A 23,797-nucleotide genomic window follows, 5' to 3' on the forward strand; every position below is an offset into this window, starting at 1 on the left:
TGAGCGTGGATCGGAAGGCATTTGCGCGTGGATCAGCAAGGCGGAAAATTAGTGCCAAAAGTCACGTGACAAAGAAATGTCCTGTGATTCACACTACACAACAGCAGGTGGCGCTGTTGAGTCAGTTTAAGGCTGCCAGGACGATCTTTTTTTCTCCTCAAAATCTTTATTTGATGCCGGCCAACCGTGTGTGGATTCTATGGAAAGCCAAGAAGGCCACTAACTGGCCCTAGAATGGCGCGGTAAAAGTGATAAACCGCACGGAAACCGTACGGAAACCGTACGGAATCCGTGCGGTTTGGCAGGAACAGCGCCACCTGCTGTTGTGTAGTGTGCATCATAGGACATTTGTTTGACACGTGACTTTTGGCACTAATTTTCCGCCTTGCTGATCCACGCGCACATTTTAGTTTGTATGCTGTATTTGTTTTTGAAGCAAAATGCATTCGTTTGTGAACGATGTTTTGTATTTGCAAACCACACTGAGCGTGTGTGTGAATCGTTGTGCGTGAGCAAAACACGTTTTGCGTGTGTTCGGGGTTTTGGCATGATTCTAACTCCATATTATGTAACCTAATTACCCGTGTGGTTTGGGCATAACGCGCAATAAACCAATGAGAGTGCCATCTCCCGTCCCCTTTAAGAGCCATCAGCGCATTTTATCCTGACGAGTTGATGTTTTGACAGCGCGTTTGCAATCTCCGATGACACAGATGCATGAATGAATTTCAAACTTCAAATGGCTCAGTTTATGGCCAAATAATACGACCTAATTCACACATGGAATAGCGTTTTCTTCTACAACTTCCGAAATAGGCCTTCTGAGTCGTCATGTAAATTTCGGCAAGGAAAAGTTAAAGGTCCCATGGCATGCTACTTTATGGATGCTTTAATATAGATATTAGTGGGCCCCTAGCACAGTATTTGAAGTAGCCTAGTTCCCGAAATTCAGCCCTGGTGCAGAATTACAGGCACTACGAGCCAGTCGCACATTGAGCTTTCCCGAAAGCGCCGTTTCGGTGTCTGTAGCTTTAATGTAAATGAGGAGGAGAGAGGCGGGTCAAGGAGGAGGGTGGGGGTGTGGCCCTGAGCAGCGGCCACAGTTCCATGCGCTCTGTTTACAGTGGATGTATCGCAATGGCGAGGAGCACACAGCCTTTGTCTATGTTCTGTAATATTCTAGATCACTCCGGGTGCTCCGGCGGGAGTCCTGGAGCGCTATATCTGAATAATATCATATTATACATAGATATCTATATCATATAATATATACTATCACGGGTTCACGGCCAAAAGCTGTGTGCGCCTCCAGACGATATTATGTTCCACAAACGACTGCGTCGGGTTCTCTGGTTCTTTCACGTCCACATCAATCTGAAGCAGACTGAACCACGACATGGAGGAGAAAGGAATTGTTGCCCGCGATTGTTTCCAGCTTGAGCCCCTCTTCTCGCTGCCGAGGGACCAACGCCTCGGCAGCGGGCAGCGAGCAGCGCTTAGGCACAGCCGCCTCCTACAGTGGGCAGCGGGAAGCACCGAGGTGGTGTTCCCTCAGCAGCGGGCTGCCGGAAGCGGGGCTCAAGCTGGAGACATTCGCGGGCAACAATCACTTTCTCCTCAATTCGTGGTTCATGTTCTTCAGGGAGTCAAAACCAAAGTTCCTTTCCCCCAATTCCTTCTCAACCATGGCTGAGATAACTAACCCCATCTCATGGCTGAGATCACCCCAACTACAGTCTCGTTGTGGAAATACCAGAGACGAGAGTCCGACGTGTTAAGCGCCATAACATCAACAGCAGAACGGTTATCAAAATAACAAAGAAGTGTACGACACTTGCGTTACAGTCCTGGAGCTCTTTATCTAAATAATATCATATATATCGATATCTTATGATGCATATTATCACGGCCAAAAGCTGTGTCCGCCTGCAGACGATATTATGAATCACAAACGACTGCGTCGGGTTTCCCGACGTCTCTTGTCTTTCCACTTCTACATCGATCCGAAGTAGACTAAACCGCACGCTGCCCGCTGCCGGCTGCCCGCTGCCGGCTGCCTTCTGCCGGCGGCCGGGCGGTGGTGCTTCATGGCGGTTGTGGTGGTGCTTCATGGCGGTTGTGGTGGTGCTTCATGGCGGTTGTGGTGGTGCTTCATAGCGGTTGTGGTGGTGCTTCATGGCGGTTGTGGTGGTGCTTCATGGCGGTTGTGGTGGTGCTTCGTGGCGGTTGTGGTGGTGCTTCATGGCGGTTGTGGTGGTGCTTCATGGCGGTTGTGCCTCGTGACAGCAAGCGGCGGGCACCAGGACTCCGGAAGTTGACAACCGCGGGCAACAATCCCTTTCTCCTCCATGTCGCAGTTCATGTACTTCAGGGAGTCAAAGACACATTTTCTTTCCCCCAATTCCATCTCAACCGTGGCTGAGATAACCCCAACTAGTCTTGTTGTGGAAATACCAGAGACGTCAAAACCGACGTGTTATGCGCCATAACACCAACAGCAGAACAGTTATCCAAATAACAAAGAAGTGTACAACACTTTCCTAACAGTGTGTGTAATCACACACACACACACACACACCGAACGCAAGTTTTAGGGCTGGGGGATGAAAGACAGGCTATAGGGGAACTCCGAGCAGTGAAGCTGCTTGGTCCCCTATTGTTTCTGTAAAGTTATTTTTTTTTTCACATTCGGTAAAAGTCTTAATGCAGCCTATACCGTAAGTCGAAAACTTTTGAAACTTTCAGGTATGGTTATCAATAACCCCCAATACCCATAAACCCAAATTTGTGGTACTGCACCTAAAGGTGCCGCTATTGTGACAAATCATGAAATAGGCTTATTTCTCCTCACCAGATTATTCTTTCATCATATCAATCTCTAAAATCAGATGCATCTTTTTCACCCTGGTCTTCTGCAGATGCACTTATAATTATTTTTTTTACTTTTCTCACAAATTCATATTAAAGCTAAACATGATAAAAAGATTCACAGGCTACAAAAATAATCAAAAATCACAAATCGCCACATAAAATCTTTAGACCAAGCCTCACAAAAGTCATCGAACAGAACTTGTTTTATTTATTTCCATTTGAGAAATATTTGTCAATAAAGTTGGATCAGTTAGCCCATTTTTCTTATATGACCATTTTATTATGGTATAAAAAAACATACAACTATTATTAGGTGGATACCAATGCCCCCCACTACCCATTAACCCAAATTGTGGTACTGCATCCAAAGTATATGAACTAGCCTTATTTCTCCTTACTAGATTGACCTGGACTCAAAATTATTTCATCACATTAATCTATAAAATCAAATGCATCTTTTCACCATGGTCATGGTGTTCTAAAAATTATTACTTTTCCCACAATTTCATAGAAATGCCAAACGTCAACAGTCTCAACCCATTTGCCAATATAACAATTTTGTTATTGTATAACTACCATACGGCTATCATTAGGTGGATACCATTAACAGTGCAAATTTTCAGAACTGTAATATTTTAAGAAAGCCCTTAATTCTCTGGTGAAATGTGTGCTTGGAGTTTTCTTGATGTTGTGTGCTTATCAATCGACATTTTCCTCGGACAAGTAAGTCAACCAACGCTATATCATTGTGTTGCTTTGCTGCATATGGTTACCTTTTGTTACTCTTATAATTTGGCTGTAGCATCAGCTCTACAGCTAACAGCCCAGTAACCGTCGCTAAAATAAAGGTAGATGGCATAAGGTATTTGTGTTGATACACATATTTTAACGCGAAGACGTATGGCAGTAAATAAATATGACAGAGATAATTATGAAGGAAAAATGGTTAACAAAGAAGTTCCCTTACTGCCATACGTCTTGGCAGTCAGATTCTTGGAAACTAATGAGCTGGAATGTTGATTGCCTAATGAATTTCAGGTGCTGTGCAATGTTGTGTTTCTTAAATGAGTAGCATTGACAGAATGTCATGTTCAGCTTGTTGATAATGCTCTAATCAGGATTCGAATTCTCAACCTAATGCTGCTATCCATTTGGATGGTACGCTGGTACGAACGACCAGCTTCAGCGAGAACGTGACGTATTTCCCTTGCTCCAGCCTTCCAGTTTGCCATTTGTGTTTCTGTCGGGCCACGAGGGGGAGTAGTAGCAGGCTAGTCATCATTAGAAACATAGCCTCTTTAGCAAACCAGCTTCAAAACAAAACTTTACATTGAATTGCACGCAAAGCAAGACCGTGCAATGCATATATTGGTGACCGGATTAAAGCAGCAATGTACGGAAGCCGAGAACGGCCATCGATTATTTTATTTTTTTATGCACTGTTATCTCGTGATAACGACTTATTATCTCGTTATTTCGATATAACAAAGATCGTTTTCTCGTGATAACGAGATATTTTAAATGTCGAGGACTAATCTGAAAGCCATCTCTTACAGAAAGGCACAATGCAATTTCTGCCTGTGTTAGACCTTGGTTGAAGTAGGCATGATGCGTTGATCAATAATGTGATCTGCCATTTTCACCTCCCTGGGACACACCTGGATCAGACAGTGGAAGCTCTCGTAGGCTGAAATCAGCACGATCACATTAACCAGCGCCAAAAGTCTGTCTGTTATATCGAGATAACGAGATAATTAATTCGTTATCACGAGAAAACGACCTTTGTTATATCGAGAAAACGAGATAATTAATTCGTTATCACGAGAAAACGACCTTTGTTATATCGAGAAAACGAGATAATTAATTCGTTATCACGAGAAAACGACCTTAGTTATATCGAGAAAACGAGATAATAAGTCGTTATCACGAGATAACAGTGCATAAAAAAATAAATAATCGATGGCCGTTCTCGGCTTCCGTAGCAATGAAATCAAGTGTGTAAGAGGTTTTAAAAACAACATTAAAACGACCAACGTGGTACAAATAGAAAGAAAATACATCTCATCCCCCATTAACTATGGGCGCAGCCACCTTCTTTGCGAGTTGTACAGCTCTGCTCGCTCTACTTTGAAAGCGACGAGATACTACGACCAAAAGGGGGCGTGCCTCAGTGAAATGCCGCAAGAAAGCTGGGAGATTTGCGACTTTACCACCTGGAAGCACATACTGTAGGCACACAGCTATCCTTACAGACTATGCAGCTCCACTTTAAAAGTGAAGGTATGTACTTTTACCTTGAGTACTTTTTATTTCGATGTCGATTCTAGGGAGCATAGATTCTAGGCTGACGCTAGATTCTACCTGCCCTTAAAAGCCTGGTCCTCTTTTCAAAAGCAGTATGACCAGCGCCCTGATAAAACACAAGTAAAACTTGGGAGTTGCATTTCCAAGATGGAATCAGTCAAGAGCCCAGAAGGGTTTCTAGACGGACGCCACAGGAGCTGATTTATCATTCTCGAACAGCATGAATTAAAAATGTATAAAAGGTATCAGGGAAGCTTACAGGGAAGGACGCGTTGTTGCTTGTTATTGTCAAAATAGAATATTTGCAAATGTCATGTCGTTCTCGGATCATTTTGCGATGGTGTCCGTTCAGTGTCCTCAACCTAGTCACCAACCTGAGCTTTGAGTCTAGGAAGGAGGGGGCTGGAGAAGACATCCCTCTCCAAAACTGTGAATCTGTGTCTGCAGTATACATTTTAAGCGGTAATTCCTATGTTCCCCGGGTCCTATGTTCCCCGCTCTTGGAACATGGGACCCATTTTTTTAAAAAAAGTCCTATGTTCCCGGTTTTTCCCAAAAAGGATCCTATGTTCCCCTGTAGCCATACATACCGGGGAGCATAGGACCCTTTTTCTGAAAAGCGGGGAACATAGGACCCTTTTCTTTAAAAAGGGTCCTATGTTCCCCAGTCTCATACAAAGAGGGGAACATAGGACCCGGGGAACACAGTCACGCTCCCCATTTTAAACCCTCTGTCAATGTTACATACATGTAAATAGTTTCTGTCATGTGTACAAATACACACTTCCTCCTTGTATGCGAACAATGTATCAAAACAATTATTTTCTAATTTTTTTTCTCCTTCTGCAGAAGACGGTGATGCCTTTGGAGATGGCAGCACGCAGTGCGGCGCCACCTCGGAGAGTCTGCGTATGGACGCCCCTGGCCACTACCACATGTCCAATCACAACAGGGAGCTGAAAATCCTGAGCGTCTATGGAAAAGGGGAGGGCCCACTGGCAGTGGAAGGCCATGACACCCTCTTTATCGCATCAGAAATGGAGGCCCTGAACTCGCTCTCTGCGGACCACTGCGTGGCCACGAGCCTGGACCGCGGCGAGCCATTGGTCTGCCGCATGGAGCTGGGTGTGCAGGTTGGAAATCATCTTCTCATTCACCTTCCAAAAGAGAGGCTTCCTGTTACAACTCCAGCACACGTCACCCATAGAAAGCGCACACCTTTATGATTCAATGTGTCGTTGGTGGGGATTAACAACTATTCTGTGCAAATGAAAGTGTTGTCTTGTCTGTGTTTCCTTCCTTATGTGGAAAGCAGCAGCCCCCTGGCAACATTTCAATCAAGGTTGAAGAGGATATTGGTGGAGGCAAGTTGGTAATACACATTGCATCTATGCAGGCGAACGACCTGGATCAACTGAGAATGTACTAGTTTTTACCGGCGCTAAATAGCCTGGTCCTCTTTTGAAAAGCATCATGACCAGCGCCCTTCTAACACACGAGTCAAATTTGGTAGTTGCATTTCAAATATGGAGTCAAACAAGAGGGTTTCAAGACAGAGGCCACATGAGGTGGTTTATCATTCTCTAACATCAATGCATTCAACATGTATAAATGTTGGCTGATCAGCTTACAGGGAAGGACACGTTGTTGCTTTTTTATTATCAAAATAAAATAATTGCGCTTGTCTCGCATGCTTTCTTGTGCTCAGATCATTTTGCGCTGGTGTTCCTTCAGGGTCCTCCACCTGGTCACCCGCTTGAGCTTTGAGTCTAGGGAGGAGTTACATGCACATACATTTCAATAGTTTCTTTCACCTGTACAAATACACACTTCCTCCTTTTATGCAAATAATGTATCAAAACAATGACAATTTTTTTTCTCCCTCTGCAGAAGACGGCGCCGCCTCCGAGAGTCTGCATGTGGACGCCGCTGGCTCCTCCCACATGTCCGGTCACGGCGAGGAACTGAAGATCCTGAGCGTCTACGGAAAAGGGGAGGGCCCACTGGCGGTGGGTGGCCATGACACCCTCTTCACAGGGTCCGAAGCGGAGGCCCTGAGCTCGCTGTCTGCGGACCACAGTGTGGCCAAGAGCCTGGACTATGGTGAGCGGCTCATCAAGCTTGAGGAGCTGACTGGGCATCGGGGCGGCCGCAAGAGCCGGCCCTATGTCTTGTGTCAGAAGATTCTTCCCAACAACGCCAAGATGATCGACAACATGCGTCACCACACCGACGAGAAGCCGTACGGGTGTGACCAATGTGTGAAGGTCTTTGGAGACCACTCCAAACTAATGCTCCACATGAGGACTCACACCAGCGAGATGCCCTACAAGTGTGACCAATGCGCGAAGAGCTTCAAAGTCCACTCCAGCCTGAAGAGACACATGAGGACTCACACCGGGGAGAAGCCCTACAAGTGTGTCCAATGCGTGAAGTGCTATGCTGATCGCCACAAACTAATGCTCCACATGACGACTCACACCACCGACGGCGAGAAGCCCTTCAGGTGCGACCAATGCATGAAGTGCTTCGGATCTAGCCCCACCCTGAAGCGCCACATGAGGACTCACAACATCGAGATGTCCTACGAGATGCCCTACAAGTGTGACCAATGCTTGAAGAGCTTCGTAGACCGCTCCAGCCTAAAGATCCACATGATGACTCACACCGGCGAGAAGCCCTATAAGTGTGAACAATGCTTGAAGTACTTCAGAGGCCGCTGCAACCTAAAGGCCCACATGAGGACTCACACCGGGGAGAAGCCCTACAAGTGTCACCAATGCTTGAAGTGCTACAGAGAATACTCCACCCTAAAGAGCCACATGAGGACTCACACCGGGGAGAAGCCCTACAAGTGTGACCAATGCGGGAAGGGCTTCGGAGTCCGCTCCAAACTGACGATCCACATGAGGACTCACACCGGCGAGAAGCCCTACAAGTGTGACCAATGCGGGAAGTGCTTTGCAGCCCGCTGCAGACTAATGCTCCACATGACGACTCACACCGACGGCGAGAAGCCCTTCAAGGCCTTCAGGTGCGACCAATGCATGAAGCGCTTCGTATCTAGCACCACCCTGAAGCGCCACATGAAGACTCACAACATCGAGATGCCCTACAAGTGTGACCAATGCTTGAAGGGCTTTGTAGACCGCTCCAGCCGAAAGATCCACATGAGGACTCACACCGGGGAGAAGCCCTACAAGTGTCACCAATGCTTGAAGTGCTACAGAGAAAACTCCACCCTAAAGAGCCACATGAGGACTCACACCGGGGAGAAGCCCTACAAGTGTGACCAATGCGGGAAGTGCTACAGAGACCGCTCCACCCTAAAGAGCCACATGAGGACTCACACCGGGGAGAAGCCCTACTAGTGTGACCAATGCGTGAAGTGCTATGCAGACCGCTCCAGCCTAAAGATCCACATGACGACTCACACCGACGGCGAGAAGCCCTTCAGGTGCGACCAATGCATGAAGCGCTTCGGATATAGCACCACCCTGAAGCGCCACATGAGGACTCACACCGGCGAGAAGCTCACAATTGGGACCAATGCGTGTAGTGCTTCAGAGAGAGCTTCAAGCTGAAGACCCACAAGAGGACTCACACCGGGGAGAAGCCCTGTATGCATTTGCAGTGCAGAGCCAGCTGCATTGACCCAAGCAATTTGGGTGTGCACATTTTTTATCATGATTAAAGATGCTTTCCAACTTTGATTTGCTTTGTATATATTGTTAATAATAGATGTCTGTGTATGATGAATAATTACTTCCTTGACGGACGCACAATGTTGTTGGTCAAAAGCTTTTACTTAAAACAAACAATACCACAACAGTCGATTCACTTGCACAACTCAAGCCTCCTTCCAGTCTGGAACTCTGACCCCTTAAGGAGCACCGGAATGGTTGAGGCTCAATTCCTCTATGGGCCACAGCTGCAGACTATTACAGAACCAAGTGCAACGGACCACACATATTTCACCAAATTAAACTTCGGTATGATCCATGCAGCTAACAATATTCCCCATTTCATGTAATTCAAGGATAGACTACACTCCTAATGAGATTACATAATTCATATTTGTACATTCAGTTTAAAAAACAACCAGAGGTCAGGGATTCTCTGAGGATTTGCACACAATGTAGATAATCAACACATTTCTACCCAATTAACAATTGCCGGTAGATCCATTTATACATTTTATTGGTTTCTGATTGTGGCAGATGATTTAATTCACATTACAGAAATGATTCGCTTTAATTAATTTTCTAACATTGGCTTACATTGGAGATGACAGTAGTTGCAAATGCAAAGGCAAAATACATATAACAGCAACATTACCTTGTAATTATTACAGAGATTGAGGGAGAAATTGAGGTGGATTTCAAGAGCGATGAAAAGGACATGACAGGAGACACAGAGCAATCAAGAGGCCACTTTGCCAGGGGCAGGTGATTCAGGGGCAGGTGATCCAGGGCCAGCTGCTCATGTGCTGAACATCACCCTTTCCAGGATATAATTAAACAAACAAACTGTTATTTCTACTAGCTATCGCATCATAAAACCCGTCCGTAAATAAACCTAAATGATCCTAGTAATCCAACATAAATAACTAAATAAATAAAAGTTAGATTCACTACTGAACTTCGTAATTGTTGGTGTAGATACCTTCACATGGGGAAGTCGAGCTCACAAACCAGCAGGCAATCGGTCGTCTATCAAGATAAAAATATATATAATTACCCGCACTTGGAACTCGGCACAGAGATGGCGATCTCTCTGCTCCACTTCACCACTTTTTTTCAAGGCGAGGATAAAAGCATAGAAAGAGGTGAAAACCACTATAAGATGGGGCATGTGGAGAGTTTTAGTTATGTACCATCTCTGTGCCGAGTTCCAAGTGCGGGTGTGGTGACGTATATCATATGCGTCGAGAGCAGCGAAGAGCTGTAGTTCACAAAGTGGCCTCACATAAAACCTAAAATTATCAAACTTCTTCACGAAAGTTTTTAGTTTTCTTTGCCTGAAAAATTATCATCTAAATCCACAAACAACATGTGTAATCCAGGGCATATAAAGACTGGGACCAGAAAATAATTATTTTCTCTCCATTGACACCCATTCATATTTTTCGACCGGAAGAGGCGTGACTTCGCCACTCCATCCCTACGAGAGCTCCCCGCGCTACGGCCATCCGGAGGCGCAGAGCTTTTGGCCGTGATATTATATATACAAATATACATGACAAAAAGATAATTATGAGGCTTTGATTGATATCCACTAATTTTTTGCGGAGACACATTCCTTTTCCCCACTTGTATTGGAGTGAACGGCGATATCTACTTCTGGGCTCTATGAATCGAGGGACCCGTCCACAGCCCGCTTAAACAGCTGCAATACCAGGCTAGGCCGCTGAGCACTGGTGGATTGCGGAAGTATGCACTGTTCCCGGGGGCTTCGAATAAATGAGCTACGACCGTAGGAGCGCGACATTGTTTTTTCCTGGAGAGCCACATTATGGCTTGCAAACGAGCCAGGCATGACAGTTGCTCTGTGTTTGGATGTACAAATGAACACAAAAATCTATTTTTTGTTCCTTCAACCGAGCCTCTGAAGAACCAGTGGGTTAATTTTATTTTCTCTGGAAATGCGAGAGTCTGCGCCAAACATTTCACCGACGACTGCTTTCTCAACTTGGGCCAATACAGAACTGGACTTGCTAAGCGTCTAAAACTTAAGTCTAGATCAGTACCAACCCTCCTTGGCTCAGCCTCAAACCTCGGACAAGTAAGTCAACCAACGCTATATCCTTGTGTTGCTTTGCTGTATATGGTTACCTCTTGTTACCCTTTATAATTTGCCTGTAGCATTAGCTCTACAGCTAACAGCCCAGTTACTGTCGCTAATAACCCAGTTACTGTCGCTACTAGCCCAGTTACTGTCTCTAATGTAAAGGTAGATAGCATCAGGTATGCGTGTGAATACACACACTGTAACGCGAGGGTTGCAAACTTGTTATTTGGTTAACCCTTCTTACTGAGTGTGCACCTCTGCAAACCAGGGGGATCACAAGAGAATGTGCACAATTCAACAAAGGGGATACAGGCACTGATCTCTACTACTTCGATGCCAAGGAAATGTCCCGAATATTTAAGAATGTCTGCTCACCATACTACAAACGAATACCACTGTCTTTGACCAGCTACGTGACTGCAGTAGTTACTTTTACCGCGTTTTACTGATGAGATGATTATGGCCTGTTAACTCTTCCTAAATACATAGGCCCACTCACTAATTTCCTCTTCACGCCAGATTCAAATCAATGGGTTATTAGCAACGTTATGCAGAGCTTGATGTACTTGTATTGAGATGATTAGATGAACTTTTAAGATATATCAAATATGTTAAAAAATAAATGATGTAATATTATTTTATAATTTCATAGATCTAATATTAAGTATCCTTAATATTAATGGCTAATGTTATTCACTAAACGTGCTTATCTTCTATCTTCTTACATTTTGCACCTGGAATATATACAAAGTAATAAATTGAGTACTAAGTTGACCTTGTTGTCTCTACACAGGCCAGCACATCAAGTGATTACATTCAGCCGCTGATCTCAAGGGATATTGCCTGCCAGACAGACCACCTGGAAGCACATACTGTAGGCACACAGCTATCCTTACAGACTTTGCGGCCCCACTTAAACAGTGACGGTATGTACTTTCCACCTTGAGTACTTTTACTTTTGATGTAGTCGATTCTAGGGAGCATAGCTGATGCTAGATTCTACCTGCCCTTAAAGCCTGCTCCTCTTTTCAAAAGCATCATGACCAGCGCCCTGATAAAACACAAGTAAAACTTGGGAGTTGCATTTCAAAGATGGAATCAGAAGGGTTTCTAGACGGAATGCACATGACCTGATTCGTCATTCTCGAACATCATGAATTCAAAATGTATAAAAGGAAGCTGATCAACTTACAGGAAAGGACACGTTGTCTTTTGTTATTGTCATAGAATATTTGCTCTTGTCTCGCATCTCATGTTGTGCTCGGATTATTTTGCGCTGGTGTTCGTTCAGTGTCCTCCACCTAGTCTCCCATCCTAGCTTTGAGTCTAGGAAGAAGGGGGCTGGAGAATGCATCCCTCTCCGAATCTGTGTCTGCAGTACACATTTTAAAAACCCTCTTTGTCAATGTTACATACATTTAAATAGTTTGTCATGTGTGCAAAAACACACCACCTCCTTGTACGCAAACAATGTATCAAAACAATTACTTTCTGTAAAAAAATTTTCCTCTTCAGAAGACGGTGATGCCTTTGGAGATGGCAGCACGCAGTGCGGCGCCACCTCAGAGAGTCTGCGTATGGACGCCCCTGGCACCTACCACAGGGAGCTGAAGATCCTGAGCGTCTATGGAAAAGGGGAGGGCCCACTGGCGGTGGACGGCCATGACACCCTCTTTACCACGTCAGAAATGGAGGCCCTGAACTCGCTCTCTGCGGACCACTGCGTGGCCAAGAGCCTGGACCGCGGCGAGCGATTGGTCTGCCGCATGGAGCTGGGTATGCAGGTTGGAAATCATCTTCTCATTCACCATCCAAAAGAGAGGCTTCCTCTGTTACAACTCCAGCACACACCCATAGAAAGCGCACACCTTTATGATTCAATGTGTCGTTGGTGGGGATTAACAACTATTCTGTGTAAATGAAAGAATATGTCTTGTGTGTGTTTCCGTCTTTATGTGGAAAGCAGCAGCCCCCTGGCACCATTTCAATCAAGGTTGAAGAGGATATTAGTGGAGGCAAGTTGGATCAACTGAGAATGTACTCGTTTTTACCGGCGCTAAATAGCCTGGTCCTCTTTTGAAAAGCATCATGACCAGCGCCCTTCTAAAACACGAGTCAAATTTGGGAGTTTCATTTCAAAGATGGAATCAGCCAAGAGGGTTTCAAGACGGAGGCCACTTGAGCTGGTTTATCATTCTCAAACATCAATGAATTCAACATGTAGAAATGTTAGCTGATCAGCTTACAGGGAAGGACACGTTGTTGCTTTTTATTATCAAAATAAAATAATTGCGCTTGTCTAGCATGCTTTGTTGTGCTCAGATCATTTTGCGCTGGTGTTCCTTCAGGGTCCTCCACCTGGTCACCCACCCTAGCTTTGAGTCTAGGGAGGAGGGGGCTCGAGGAGACATCCCTTTCCAAGACTGTGAATCTGTGTCTGCAGTACACATTTTAAACCCTCTGTGTCAATGTTGCATACACATACATTTAAAGGGGACCTATCATACCACCAGGTGTGAGTGTGATTAGCCATTACAAGCCGTTTTCAAAATGTGCAGCATTGTGACATCACAGGTGGGCGTGTCCACCTAGATGTGTGACGGATAGATGAGCAACGTTTGCTGCAGTCCACTGGGTAGGCTGGTGGACTGATCTATCCAGCACACATCTAGGTGGACACGCCCACCTGTGATGTCACAATGCTGCACATTTTCAATCCTGCTTGTAATGGCTAATCACACTAACACCTGGTGGTATGATAGGTCCCCTTTAAATAGTTTCTTTCACCTGTACAAATACACAATTCCTCCTTTTATGCCAATAACGTATAAAAACAACTACTTTGTCATTTTTTTCTCCCTCTGCAGAAGACTGCGATGCCTTTGGAGACCGTAGCACGCAGCGCGGCGCTGCCTCGGAGAGTCTGCGTGTGGACACCGCTGGCTCCTCCCACATGTCCAGTCACAGCGAGGAACTGAAGATCCTGAGCTTCTACGGAAAAGGGGAGGGCCCACTGGCAGTGGGTGGCCATGACACCCCCTTCACAGCGTCCGAAGTGGAGACCCCGAGCTCACTGTTTGCGGACCACAGCGTGGCCACGGGCCTTCGGCGCAGTGAGCGTTTGGTCCGCCATAAGGAGCTGAGTGTCCAGGTTAAAAATCATCTTCTCATTCACCATCCAAAAGAGAGGCTTCCTCTGTTGCAACTCCAGTACACACCCTCAGAAATCCCACACCTTTATGATTCAGTCAACTTTTTTACACTGCCAAATATGCCGGCCCGTCTTATGCCCACCTTTTTCCCTGCATGGTCCGCACATTTATATTGACTGAGGTAATTTACCGGCTTGATATCGCACCCCAATCAACCCTCTCGGACCCTACACGTACCGTTTCATTTTCATGTAAATTCGATTAGACAGCTTTGCGGTTCCAGGGTAAGGACTTCGGTAGAGTTGTTGCTGCATTGTCTCCACAACAGAGACAACGCAGCGATATCCACATGGTTTGTTTTAACTGGGGGGACGGTGAAATCCGCGAGCTACTGACCATCATGGGAGAGAAGGTGATGGAAAGATGGTGCGATCTACGAGAAAGTACCAGGAGAACTTGCTTTTGTCGGGATAAAAAAATAAGTGGTCAGCAAAATAAAGAATATGTTGGCATTTTTGCACTTGTAAGGTGTTAATCGCGTTTGTAGCCTACACTCGGACATGAACCAGTTGATGCCAGGAAGTGATTTAGTTGCTGGAGGACAACTTTCTCAATGATTTTACTTATGAAGGGTAGATTTGATATTGGTCTGTAGTTGTTAATAATAGAGGCATCTAGGCTCCGGTTTTTTAAAAGGGGTTTAATAATGAGTAATTTTAGAGTATAACATTAAAGCATGCCATCCATGCCACGTTACTTTTGCCTGATCAGGGTGGTAGTCAACATTTTTGTTTGAAGTCGAGATATTGATGGCACGTCTGATGCCTTCAATTTTATCAGTATAAAAAGCTGCAAACTCGTTGCATATCTGTGTGGAATGGAGATCAGGTGGAATTTGTGTTGGGGGGGGTTGGTCAGTCTGTCAATAGTTGCATATAGGGTTTTTGCATTATTAGTATTGGTGAGAAAAATGTTTCCCTAGCACTTTTTAAGTCTAAATTGTAGGCACGTAGAGGCTAAATTAATGGAAACACGGCCATGATGCCTTTCACATGATGTTACATAGGGAACATCCTGACTTCAAGATGGTTATGTTTATCCTTTTTTATAGGGTCTTGATGAGGAAGTGCCTCAGAAGGGTTCTGAGCCAACATATTCCTCATCACTAAATGATGATATTGAAGAGGTAAGTCTTCATTAAAGAATGCTTTTTATTAGAATTTTGCAATGACTTAATAACTTACAAAAGTATACAGTGATGTTCAAATCAAGGTTTCCCCTTTCTCTTCATCTACCATAGTTTATTTTAAGTTATTGAAGGGCCAAATGTCCTCTAGAGGTACACTCCCGGTATCTTTGTATTGATTGTCCCTTTGGTTTAGCTGCTACAGATGGTCACTGAGAATAACCAGACTCTTGATGTTGTGAACGACCCGATAAAGACAAGTCAAGTGCGTCTATTTCACTAGGTTTAAAAGTAGGGCTGGGTATTGCCAGGTACCATTCATTCTTTAGGTCTTCATTAGATTTCGATTCGATATTGATCCAATTGCTTCAATATCGATTTAATAATACGTGCAGATTACAAAAATACCTAAATATTATTTAGAATTAACCATTTCAAAATGAATTAACCATTTCATTGTGCTTTAACTAGCAAAAAGGGAATACACCATTGTATAGTATTGCTCCTGCAGCATAAAAGTAATAATCATAACATGGACAAATGTAAAAGGGCATGTACATTTAGGCATACTCGCTTCTAGATTACAATGACTGAGTATACTTCTTTTTTTTTTTTTGATGGAAATAATCTATTTCCAAAAAGTTCTGAATTGTAATTGATTCGAGAACAAATAAATTGCAGTCCATGGATGAATCGATATTTTTACCCAGCCCTATTGAAAAGGTATGTTAGGTTGAAACATGTATAAGAATATTTGTATTTTCTGTAGCTTAATTTAGGTAAACAGACTAATGGGGGTCCTTTTTGGCTAGTTGACTGGCTATCGTGTAGCAACCATAGGTGTCTGCCACAAGAAGACTGAAAATAGACGGTACACACTGACCTGCTTTCTGAGTATTTTCTCTGGTTACAAGTGTTTGGTCTGTCATTGACATTACCATATATGTATGGGATAGGCCATATATATATTTTTTTTTAAATACGCACCACAAAGGCACCTTATTCCATTTCAGGTCTTCTGACATTCCACAACTGGACATGTATAGGCCATTTATATTTAAGATGTTTAAATCATGTTTTTTGAGTATTCATTTAAGGTTTGTTGAACTCTTACAAGTGTCCAGCACATAATATAATTTGCTTTCTCCTCATTTCAGGAGCAGTTTTCTGGAGATGAACTGCTTTCAGACCAGGACAGTGATCCAGAATCTGAAATTAGCCAAATATACGATGAGAAATACATACCTGAGTCAGATGAGGATGATGGCGAAGATCCAGATGCAAGCTTAGACTTCATGCCTCAGTCGAAAGTAAAACCAGTAATGCCTGATGTTGGAGCATCTAGATCAGACACCAGTGTCCAAGATGTGCCCATGGTTCCCAGTGCTGCTGTTGCATCTGAGTCAGGAGATTCAAACCAGTCAGAGGAAATGCCAGAAGCTGAAGCTGAACGACGCAAACAAGAAGTAACATTACAGAATACGACTATAAAAAATTACTGTTACGTTTGTGGTAAGCCACAGAGTAAAATCTCCCGTCACTTGAAATTGCACAGGAAACATGCTGAACTAGTTCATTTGTTTTCCCTCCCTGAAAAATCCAAGGAGCGCAAGATCCTATTAGAAAAAATTAGGAACAAGGGAAATTTTAAACATAATACGACAGTTTTACAGGCTGGAGAAGGACCACTGAAAGTGAAACGACAACCAAAGGCTAACATAATGGCAGAAAAGTTTATTCACTGCGTGTACTGTCGAGGTATGTACATTCGCAAGGAGCTTTGGAGACATGTCCGCAGATGCCCCTGTAAACCAGAAGGTTTGAATGAAGAACCTGGTAGAACCAAAGTACTTGGTCTGGCTGCAGCACAAGAGTCTGCATCCTGTCAGCAGATCTCATGTGGAGTGTGGAAGCTCCTTGGTGTCATGAAGCAGGATGAGGTTGCCATAATTGTGCGAAAGGACCTCTCAATTATTCAGTTTGCCCAATCACTTTACAACAAACATGGACAGGACCCCACAAAGTATGACTACATTCGTCAGAAGATCCGTGAAGTGGGCCGTTTTTTGTTGTGTCTGCACACAGAATTCTCCATACATACCATGGAGGAGGCTGTTAAACCTGCAAACTTCCAGAGAGTTATGCGAGCAGTAAAGAAAGTGTCCGGTTTTGACGAAGAGACACACTCATTCCTAACTCCAAGCCTTGCGCTGAAACTGGGACATTCGCTGCATAAAATCTGTGACATTATTCATTGTAGAGCACTCATGGCAGAAGATGAAGATCGGATCAGGTCCACTGACATTTTCAAGAAGTTGTACACTTCCAAGTGGTCGGAGTTGGTTTCACATGGTGCCCTGAACACACTGAGTGATCCCAAGTACCACAAGCCATCAACATTGCACTTCACCGAAGATGTCCAGATCTTTCATCGGTACCTTGACAAATCTGCAGAAGAAGCCTTTGGCAACTTGAAAGAGGTGGCCACCTCCCAGAACTATGCTCGACTTGCAAAAGTTACACTTGCACAAATCATTGTGTTTAATCGGAGACGTGCTGGGGAGGTTTCAAAAATGCTCCTCAAAAGTTTTCTTGAAAGGGACAACACAAAGCCTCATGAAGATGTTGCCATGGGGTTGTCAAAGACTGAACAGAGGCTCTGCAACTATTTCTGCCGTGTCGAAATGATGGAAAAAGGGGGCAGAAAGGTTGCAGTTCTGCTCACACCGAGCATGGTGGATGCTCTATCACTACTTGCAAGTAACAGAACTGAATCAGGTGTTTGTGCAACAAACCTCTTCCTTTTTGCAAGACCCAAAGCAATGAGCCACTACAGAGGACATGACTGTTTGCGTGTTCATGCAAGCCAGTGTGGCGCAAAGCACCCTGAGCACCTCAGGTCAACACAACTCAGGAAACATGTCGCCACACTGTCCCGAGTCCTCAACTTAAAAAACAATGAACTTGATCAGGTTGCAGATTTCTCGGGTCACGACATCCGTGTTCACCGTGATTTCTACAGATTACCAGTTCCCACAACACAACTGGCCAAGATTTCCAAACTGCTTCTATCAATGGAGAAAGGACATCTTTCCGGCATGCAGGGGAAATCCCTGGATGAGATTGAAATTGACGGTTTGTACAGAAATTAGTATAATTTGGGACATGTAGCGTTTATTTTTATAATGTGAAAGGCATCTAGACTTCCTATAGATTTTATTTTCATGTCTGCTGTTCAGAAACACAATAATCAAAAGCCCTAAGTAGTACTGGGTAGCATTGTGGGTAATCAAATTCATTGTGATAATATTATATTGTGTAATAAAATGACTGTCCAAGCAAACTAATCAAAAACAACAGAGCCCCTGATGTCCTGATATCCATTCCACTAGCTATACCACTTAAATAAAGCTCTTATATATTAAGAAAAATAATAATATTTATAGCCAATATGAAGTTCTTGTTTTAAAGTATTCAAGTGAGTTTTTCTAATTATTTTACCCAGATGAAATGGTTTTAAGTGATGCTGAGGCCAATGACGATGGGAGCAAATATGATAGCAGTGACACCGCAGACCTGCCGTCGGAGTGTGTGACTAGCGAGCCTGTGGAGACTGCATCGTGGTCTACAATCACAGAGCAGCTCCATGACACTAAATATATTGGTAGGTAATTTCACCTGAGTAATCTCACTTCTGGTTGTGTTCCGTTGATAAAAATCATCATGGTTTTTTCTGCCAGTATTGTCCTGATTACAAGGCACCATTATTGCTTTTTAAGTGCCATGTCCACTGACACCTCGGCCAGTCAAGGCAGCATCCCAGGCCTCCGGTCTCCAGGATGGAGGGAGAGGTTGGGTTGGCGGGTCTAAAACATGATCCTCAGTGAATCAATACATTTTCAAGCAGTGTTGATCATCAGCTTATGGCGTTAGGCTGTTGAGCAAGCAAGCAAACAGATCCGAAGGGTTAGGGTTGGAGGATGAAAAGACAAAGGACACAACAGATAGACTATACAGTGTTAAAAAAGAGAACATGGTGTACAAAAAAATATATATAGAAGAAAAAAGGTTGTACGATCCTTTCATGCACAGTTGCTATACTGTTTATCTAATGTGGATGTAAATGTAGTTACATTTAAACTGACCGAACAGCAAAGAGGTTGTCAACCATTTTTTAAAAGTGTGTAATTCAAGTGAGCAATCAACTGAAAACCTTATATAAAATAGTATTATGTTATAAATAATTGTCATCACAGAAACTGGTAAACCATTTCTTCTTGTCATTCCGTGGCAATGGTTGAACTCAAAACGAAAACTAAATATGTCGGCCAGTTTGTGTGTTTTATTTTCTACTTGCATATTTTCCAGGAAAAGATTCTGGCAAAGAACATGGGTCCAGAAGAGCTAAAAAGAAAGTGTGGTCCAAGGTTGAGGTGGCTGCAGTAATGCGGCATTTCAAAGATCCGATACGTAAAGGAATACCGGCTTCAATAAATGAGTGCCGTCACTGTAAGCAGGCAGAAGGTCCTGCATTGACACACAGAACACTCCAAAATATAAGGGACTTTGTGAGAAACCGTGGAATAGCTGCAAAGAGGCAGGCTCCTAAACCAACAGACACCGATCATTGATATTTTATTTACGTTTGATACATTTTTTTATTCTAGCAGGAAAGCAAAAAAAAAAGAAGAGTTTTGGCCCGTGTTATCTGACAAGATGTTTGGGGGTTAGAATCACTGTTTAATTGTATGTTTCTTTATCTACCTGCTTTGTTTTGTGGTTAAATATACTGTTGTGGAATAACTTTTGTACCGCAACCATATATTAATTTGGCTTTAAGTAAGATAATGAGACTTGATTTTAAGTTATTCAAAGTCATGGGACTTTATTTGTGACGGGTTGTTGGCCATCCACACCAAATTATTTTGATACTTTCATTTTTTGCTTTAGTATTTAAAGTATTTTTTGGGGAATAAAATGACTGTTCCAGTAATGCTGAGTGCTGTCATGTATGTGTATTCTATGTTATTTTGTACAGACTGAAAATCATGCAAACTGAATTTTTCATAAAACATAAGTAACCAACCTTTACCAACCGACCTATACTAGGGTCTATAGCGTATAACCGCGTTGTCTGATTAGTTTAATTCATTTTTCACAATTTTCCAGCTCTCGTTTTGAAGAATAATCACCGCGCCATTCGTTTCAATGGGAGTCGCAACGCTCTATACCAGGGGTTGGCAACTAAGTTTGGCCTCCGGCCATTTTTTTCCAGCCAGTAGGTGGTGGGCCAGAACATTATTAAAGGCTAGTTCAAGGAATTGATTAATGAAGTGTATCTGGAACTGCAACGCAGGCCCGTCAGCTGCTAGATGACCCTTAAAGGGACACTGTGTAATATGTTAGGGCATTTATTACCTCAAATCCATGTATTCATTCATAAATAAGTCCTCATTGGTGTAAAATTATCTCTGCCAAAAATCTCACTTATCCTCCTGAGCGAAGAATAATTAATATGTAGTTACATAGGACGGGTAAGCTTCATGGAGGCTTCCATGTTCTTCCGGTCTATGAACTGCTGAGGGAGACAAAAAGCACTACGTGGTACAGGAAATGCAAACGCGTTTTCACTCTGAGCCAGTGTGAATGATGACTGAAATAAGTCACTATCTTGCTCGAGGAGTAATTACTCATACATCATTAGCTTACACTAATGATTCAATGCAGTTTGAAAAGTGTTTGAAATAACGAACCTCATCACTCGAATGACTCGATGAGGTAGTATTGGATGTCATGACACAGCTTCTTGGCACATACTGCCCACCGTAGTTTTTGAACAAGCGAGCACTATTAGTTTGCGGCTTGGCTAGAGGCGTTGTTTCTGCACTGTGCAGAGACGACGCAGCGATATCATCATGAGCAGGTCTAACTGGAGAGGAAGTGAAATCTGCGAGGTGCTGATCATGTGAGAGAAGGTGATGCAGTCGTATTAAATTTTTTTAAATTTTTTCTTCATGGCAGACAGGTGTCAGGAATGCCGAGATCAGCTCTGACTCCCAATATAACTACAGTATTGGTAAAACATGTGACAGGTGACCCGGAATGTGTTTTTATGACCTCCCCACGTGGCAGTGCCTTCTCAGGTGGAGCCTTCGACCCTTGTCCACCCCAAGGGCGACAAGGAAAAGCATGATAAATAATTAGAAGTTAGAAAGAATGTGAAAATATAATTCAATAAACAAGTGTGTACAGAGTATACTGTATCCCTTTGTGCAAAGAGGAAATACCCTTACTTTCTCTCTGTCTTTGTTTTCCTCTATGCAGAAGACAGCAATGACAATAGATAGTCTGCATGTGAACGCCTCGGGTTTCTCCCACATGTCCAGTCACAACGGGGAGCTGAAGATCCAGAGCGTCTACGGAAAATGGAGGGCCCACAGGCAGTGGACGACCATGACAACCTCTTCACCACGTCAGAAGTGGAGGCCCGGAACTCGCTGTCTGTGGACCACAGCGTGGGGGGGCTGGCCCTATGTCTTGTGTCGCAAGGTTTTTCCCAACGATGCCAAAATGATCGTCAACATGCGTCACCACACTGACGAGAAGCCGTACGGGTGCGACCAATGCAAGATGCGCTTCAAACTGAAGGGCACCCTGAAGCGCCACAAGAGTACTCACTCCGAGAGGAAGCCCTAACAGACAGGAAGGCCACCTGAAGACGCACATGATGTCTCACTCCGGGGAGAAGTCCTACAGACGGGACCAATGCACAAAGCGCTTCAGACAGCAATGCGTCCCGACGCTCCCAGGAGGACTCATTCCTGGGAGATGCCCTACAAGTGTGACCAATGCAGAAAACGAGTCAGTGTGAGCTCCAGGCTGAAGACCCACATGAGGACTCACTAAGGGGAGAGGCCCTACAGGTGTGACCAATGCACAAAGAGCTTCAGAAAGAAAGGCACCCTAAAGAACCACATGAGGACTCACACCAGGGAGCTGCCCTACAGGTGTGACCAATGCATGAAGTGCTTAGGAGACAGCTCCAACCTGAAGATCCACATAAGGACTCACACCAGGGGGAAGCCCTACAGGTGCGACCAATGCATGAAGCACTTCGGATATAGCACCACCCTGAAGAGCCACATGAGGATTCACACCGGCGAGAAGCCCTACAAGTGCGACCAATGCGTGAAGTGCTTCAGAGAGAGCTGCAAGCTGAAGATCCACATGAGGACTCACACCGGCGAAGGCGAGAATACCTAAAGGTGCGACCAATGCACAAAGCGCTTCGGACAGAGCACCAAGCTGAAGATCCAGATGAGGACTCACACCGACAGGAAGCCCTACAGGTAGCTTCGAACGGAGCGCAAACCTGAAGACCCACATGAGCACTCACACCGGGGAGAAAACCTGCATATGTCTGCAGTGCAACGCCAGCTACAGCGACCCAAGCAATTTGGGTGTGCACATGCTCAAGCACATGGTCAATAGGGTGCTTTGACACGGGGCAACGTGACGCTTTGATTGACACCTCTATCCTGTATTCGTTGAAATTACTACTTTTTTTAGTTTTTTCTTTTTTTCATCCTGAAGATGTTTTCCAACTTTTGATTCGCTTTGTATTTATTGTTAATAATTGATGTATGTGAGATGAGGAAGAACTTATGTTTAGGACGCTATTGACGGCAAAATATTTGATTGAATTTAAGAGCTTGATCATGGGAAGATACAGGCAGCAAAGTTACCAGGCATACATTCAATGAGACGATGGGTGTACATGATTCTTATTGGAACCTTTCACATCGTGGGTAAACAAACAAAGGTGAGGGAATGTGACCATCATGGAGAGTTTAGGATGGCCAGGGGAGAGACCAAGTTAAATTGCAATACACTATGGATGCAGTGGACATGGATGCGAGACAGTTAAAGGCATCTACACAACACAGAAGTCAGTCGATTGGCCTCAGTATCAGACTTGGTGTCTACAGTTGCAATGCAAGTTATCTTAACACCTTTTCAATTAGAGAGTGCGAGAGGGATCTCTAGGTCCAAGGAGAATGTATAGAAATGTCTTTCAATTGACTAGTAATTATTATGTAAAGGGGGTTTTATATAATTTGTATATTATAGTTACGCTTGATATTACCATGACAGTCATTACGCTACCTTTGTTAATAAAAATTGCCTGCAAAGTTCACTTGTGAAATAGACTACAATTAAACCTGAATGCGCAGGAAATTCTGTAAAGCGATAGTGAACAGGTAAAAACAGTCGGAACAGTTCTTGACAAGTAATCACTAATGATCGCTATTCATCATACAATCATGATGATCATAGCATCATATGGACCTGCGTATTAACGAATAATGCAGTGTTTACTGCCCTCCTGTGGACAAAACGCATAAATGCAGCCAATCAGTCAGTTCTTTTTTTTCTTTCATTTCTTCCTTTGTTTTGTTTGTCTATTCCTATTTTTCTTTTTTTATATATTCCT

At 43.9% G+C, this 23,797-nt stretch overlaps 1 protein-coding gene and 1 pseudogene across 7 annotated transcripts; both read left to right on the forward strand.

The window, feature by feature from the left end:
* The first annotated feature begins 7,051 nt into the window (after positions 1-7,051).
* Positions 7,052-8,888, forward strand: LOC115546050 (zinc finger protein 160-like; annotated as a pseudogene).
* A 1,688-nt stretch (positions 8,889-10,576) lies between these two features.
* On the forward strand, positions 10,577-23,498 carry LOC115546039 (uncharacterized). 7 transcript variants are annotated; one of them, XM_030359650.1, is made up of 8 exons: positions 10,580-10,959; positions 11,759-11,891; positions 12,481-12,741; positions 13,833-14,116; positions 15,229-15,303; positions 16,461-18,438; positions 18,809-18,967; positions 21,628-23,498. In XM_030359650.1, exons 1-8 carry the CDS (start codon positions 10,690-10,692, stop codon positions 21,648-21,650), a joined length of 3,183 nt encoding a protein of 1,060 aa, XP_030215510.1. In that variant the 5' UTR covers positions 10,580-10,689; the 3' UTR covers positions 21,651-23,498. The 7 variants fall into 7 exon arrangements, with proteins under 7 accessions (XP_030215512.1, XP_030215510.1, XP_030215513.1 ...); XM_030359649.1 differs by lacking the exon at positions 21,628-23,498 and adding an exon at positions 19,672-20,302 and having other exon boundaries at positions 10,582-10,959; positions 12,484-12,741; XM_030359647.1 differs by lacking the exon at positions 21,628-23,498 and adding an exon at positions 19,672-20,302 and having other exon boundaries at positions 10,583-10,959.
* The last annotated feature ends 299 nt before the right edge of the window (positions 23,499-23,797 follow it).

Source organism: Gadus morhua, chromosome 6 (genome assembly GCF_902167405.1).
Source record: "Gadus morhua chromosome 6, gadMor3.0, whole genome shotgun sequence".
Taxonomy (NCBI): Eukaryota; Metazoa; Chordata; class Actinopteri; order Gadiformes; family Gadidae; genus Gadus; species Gadus morhua.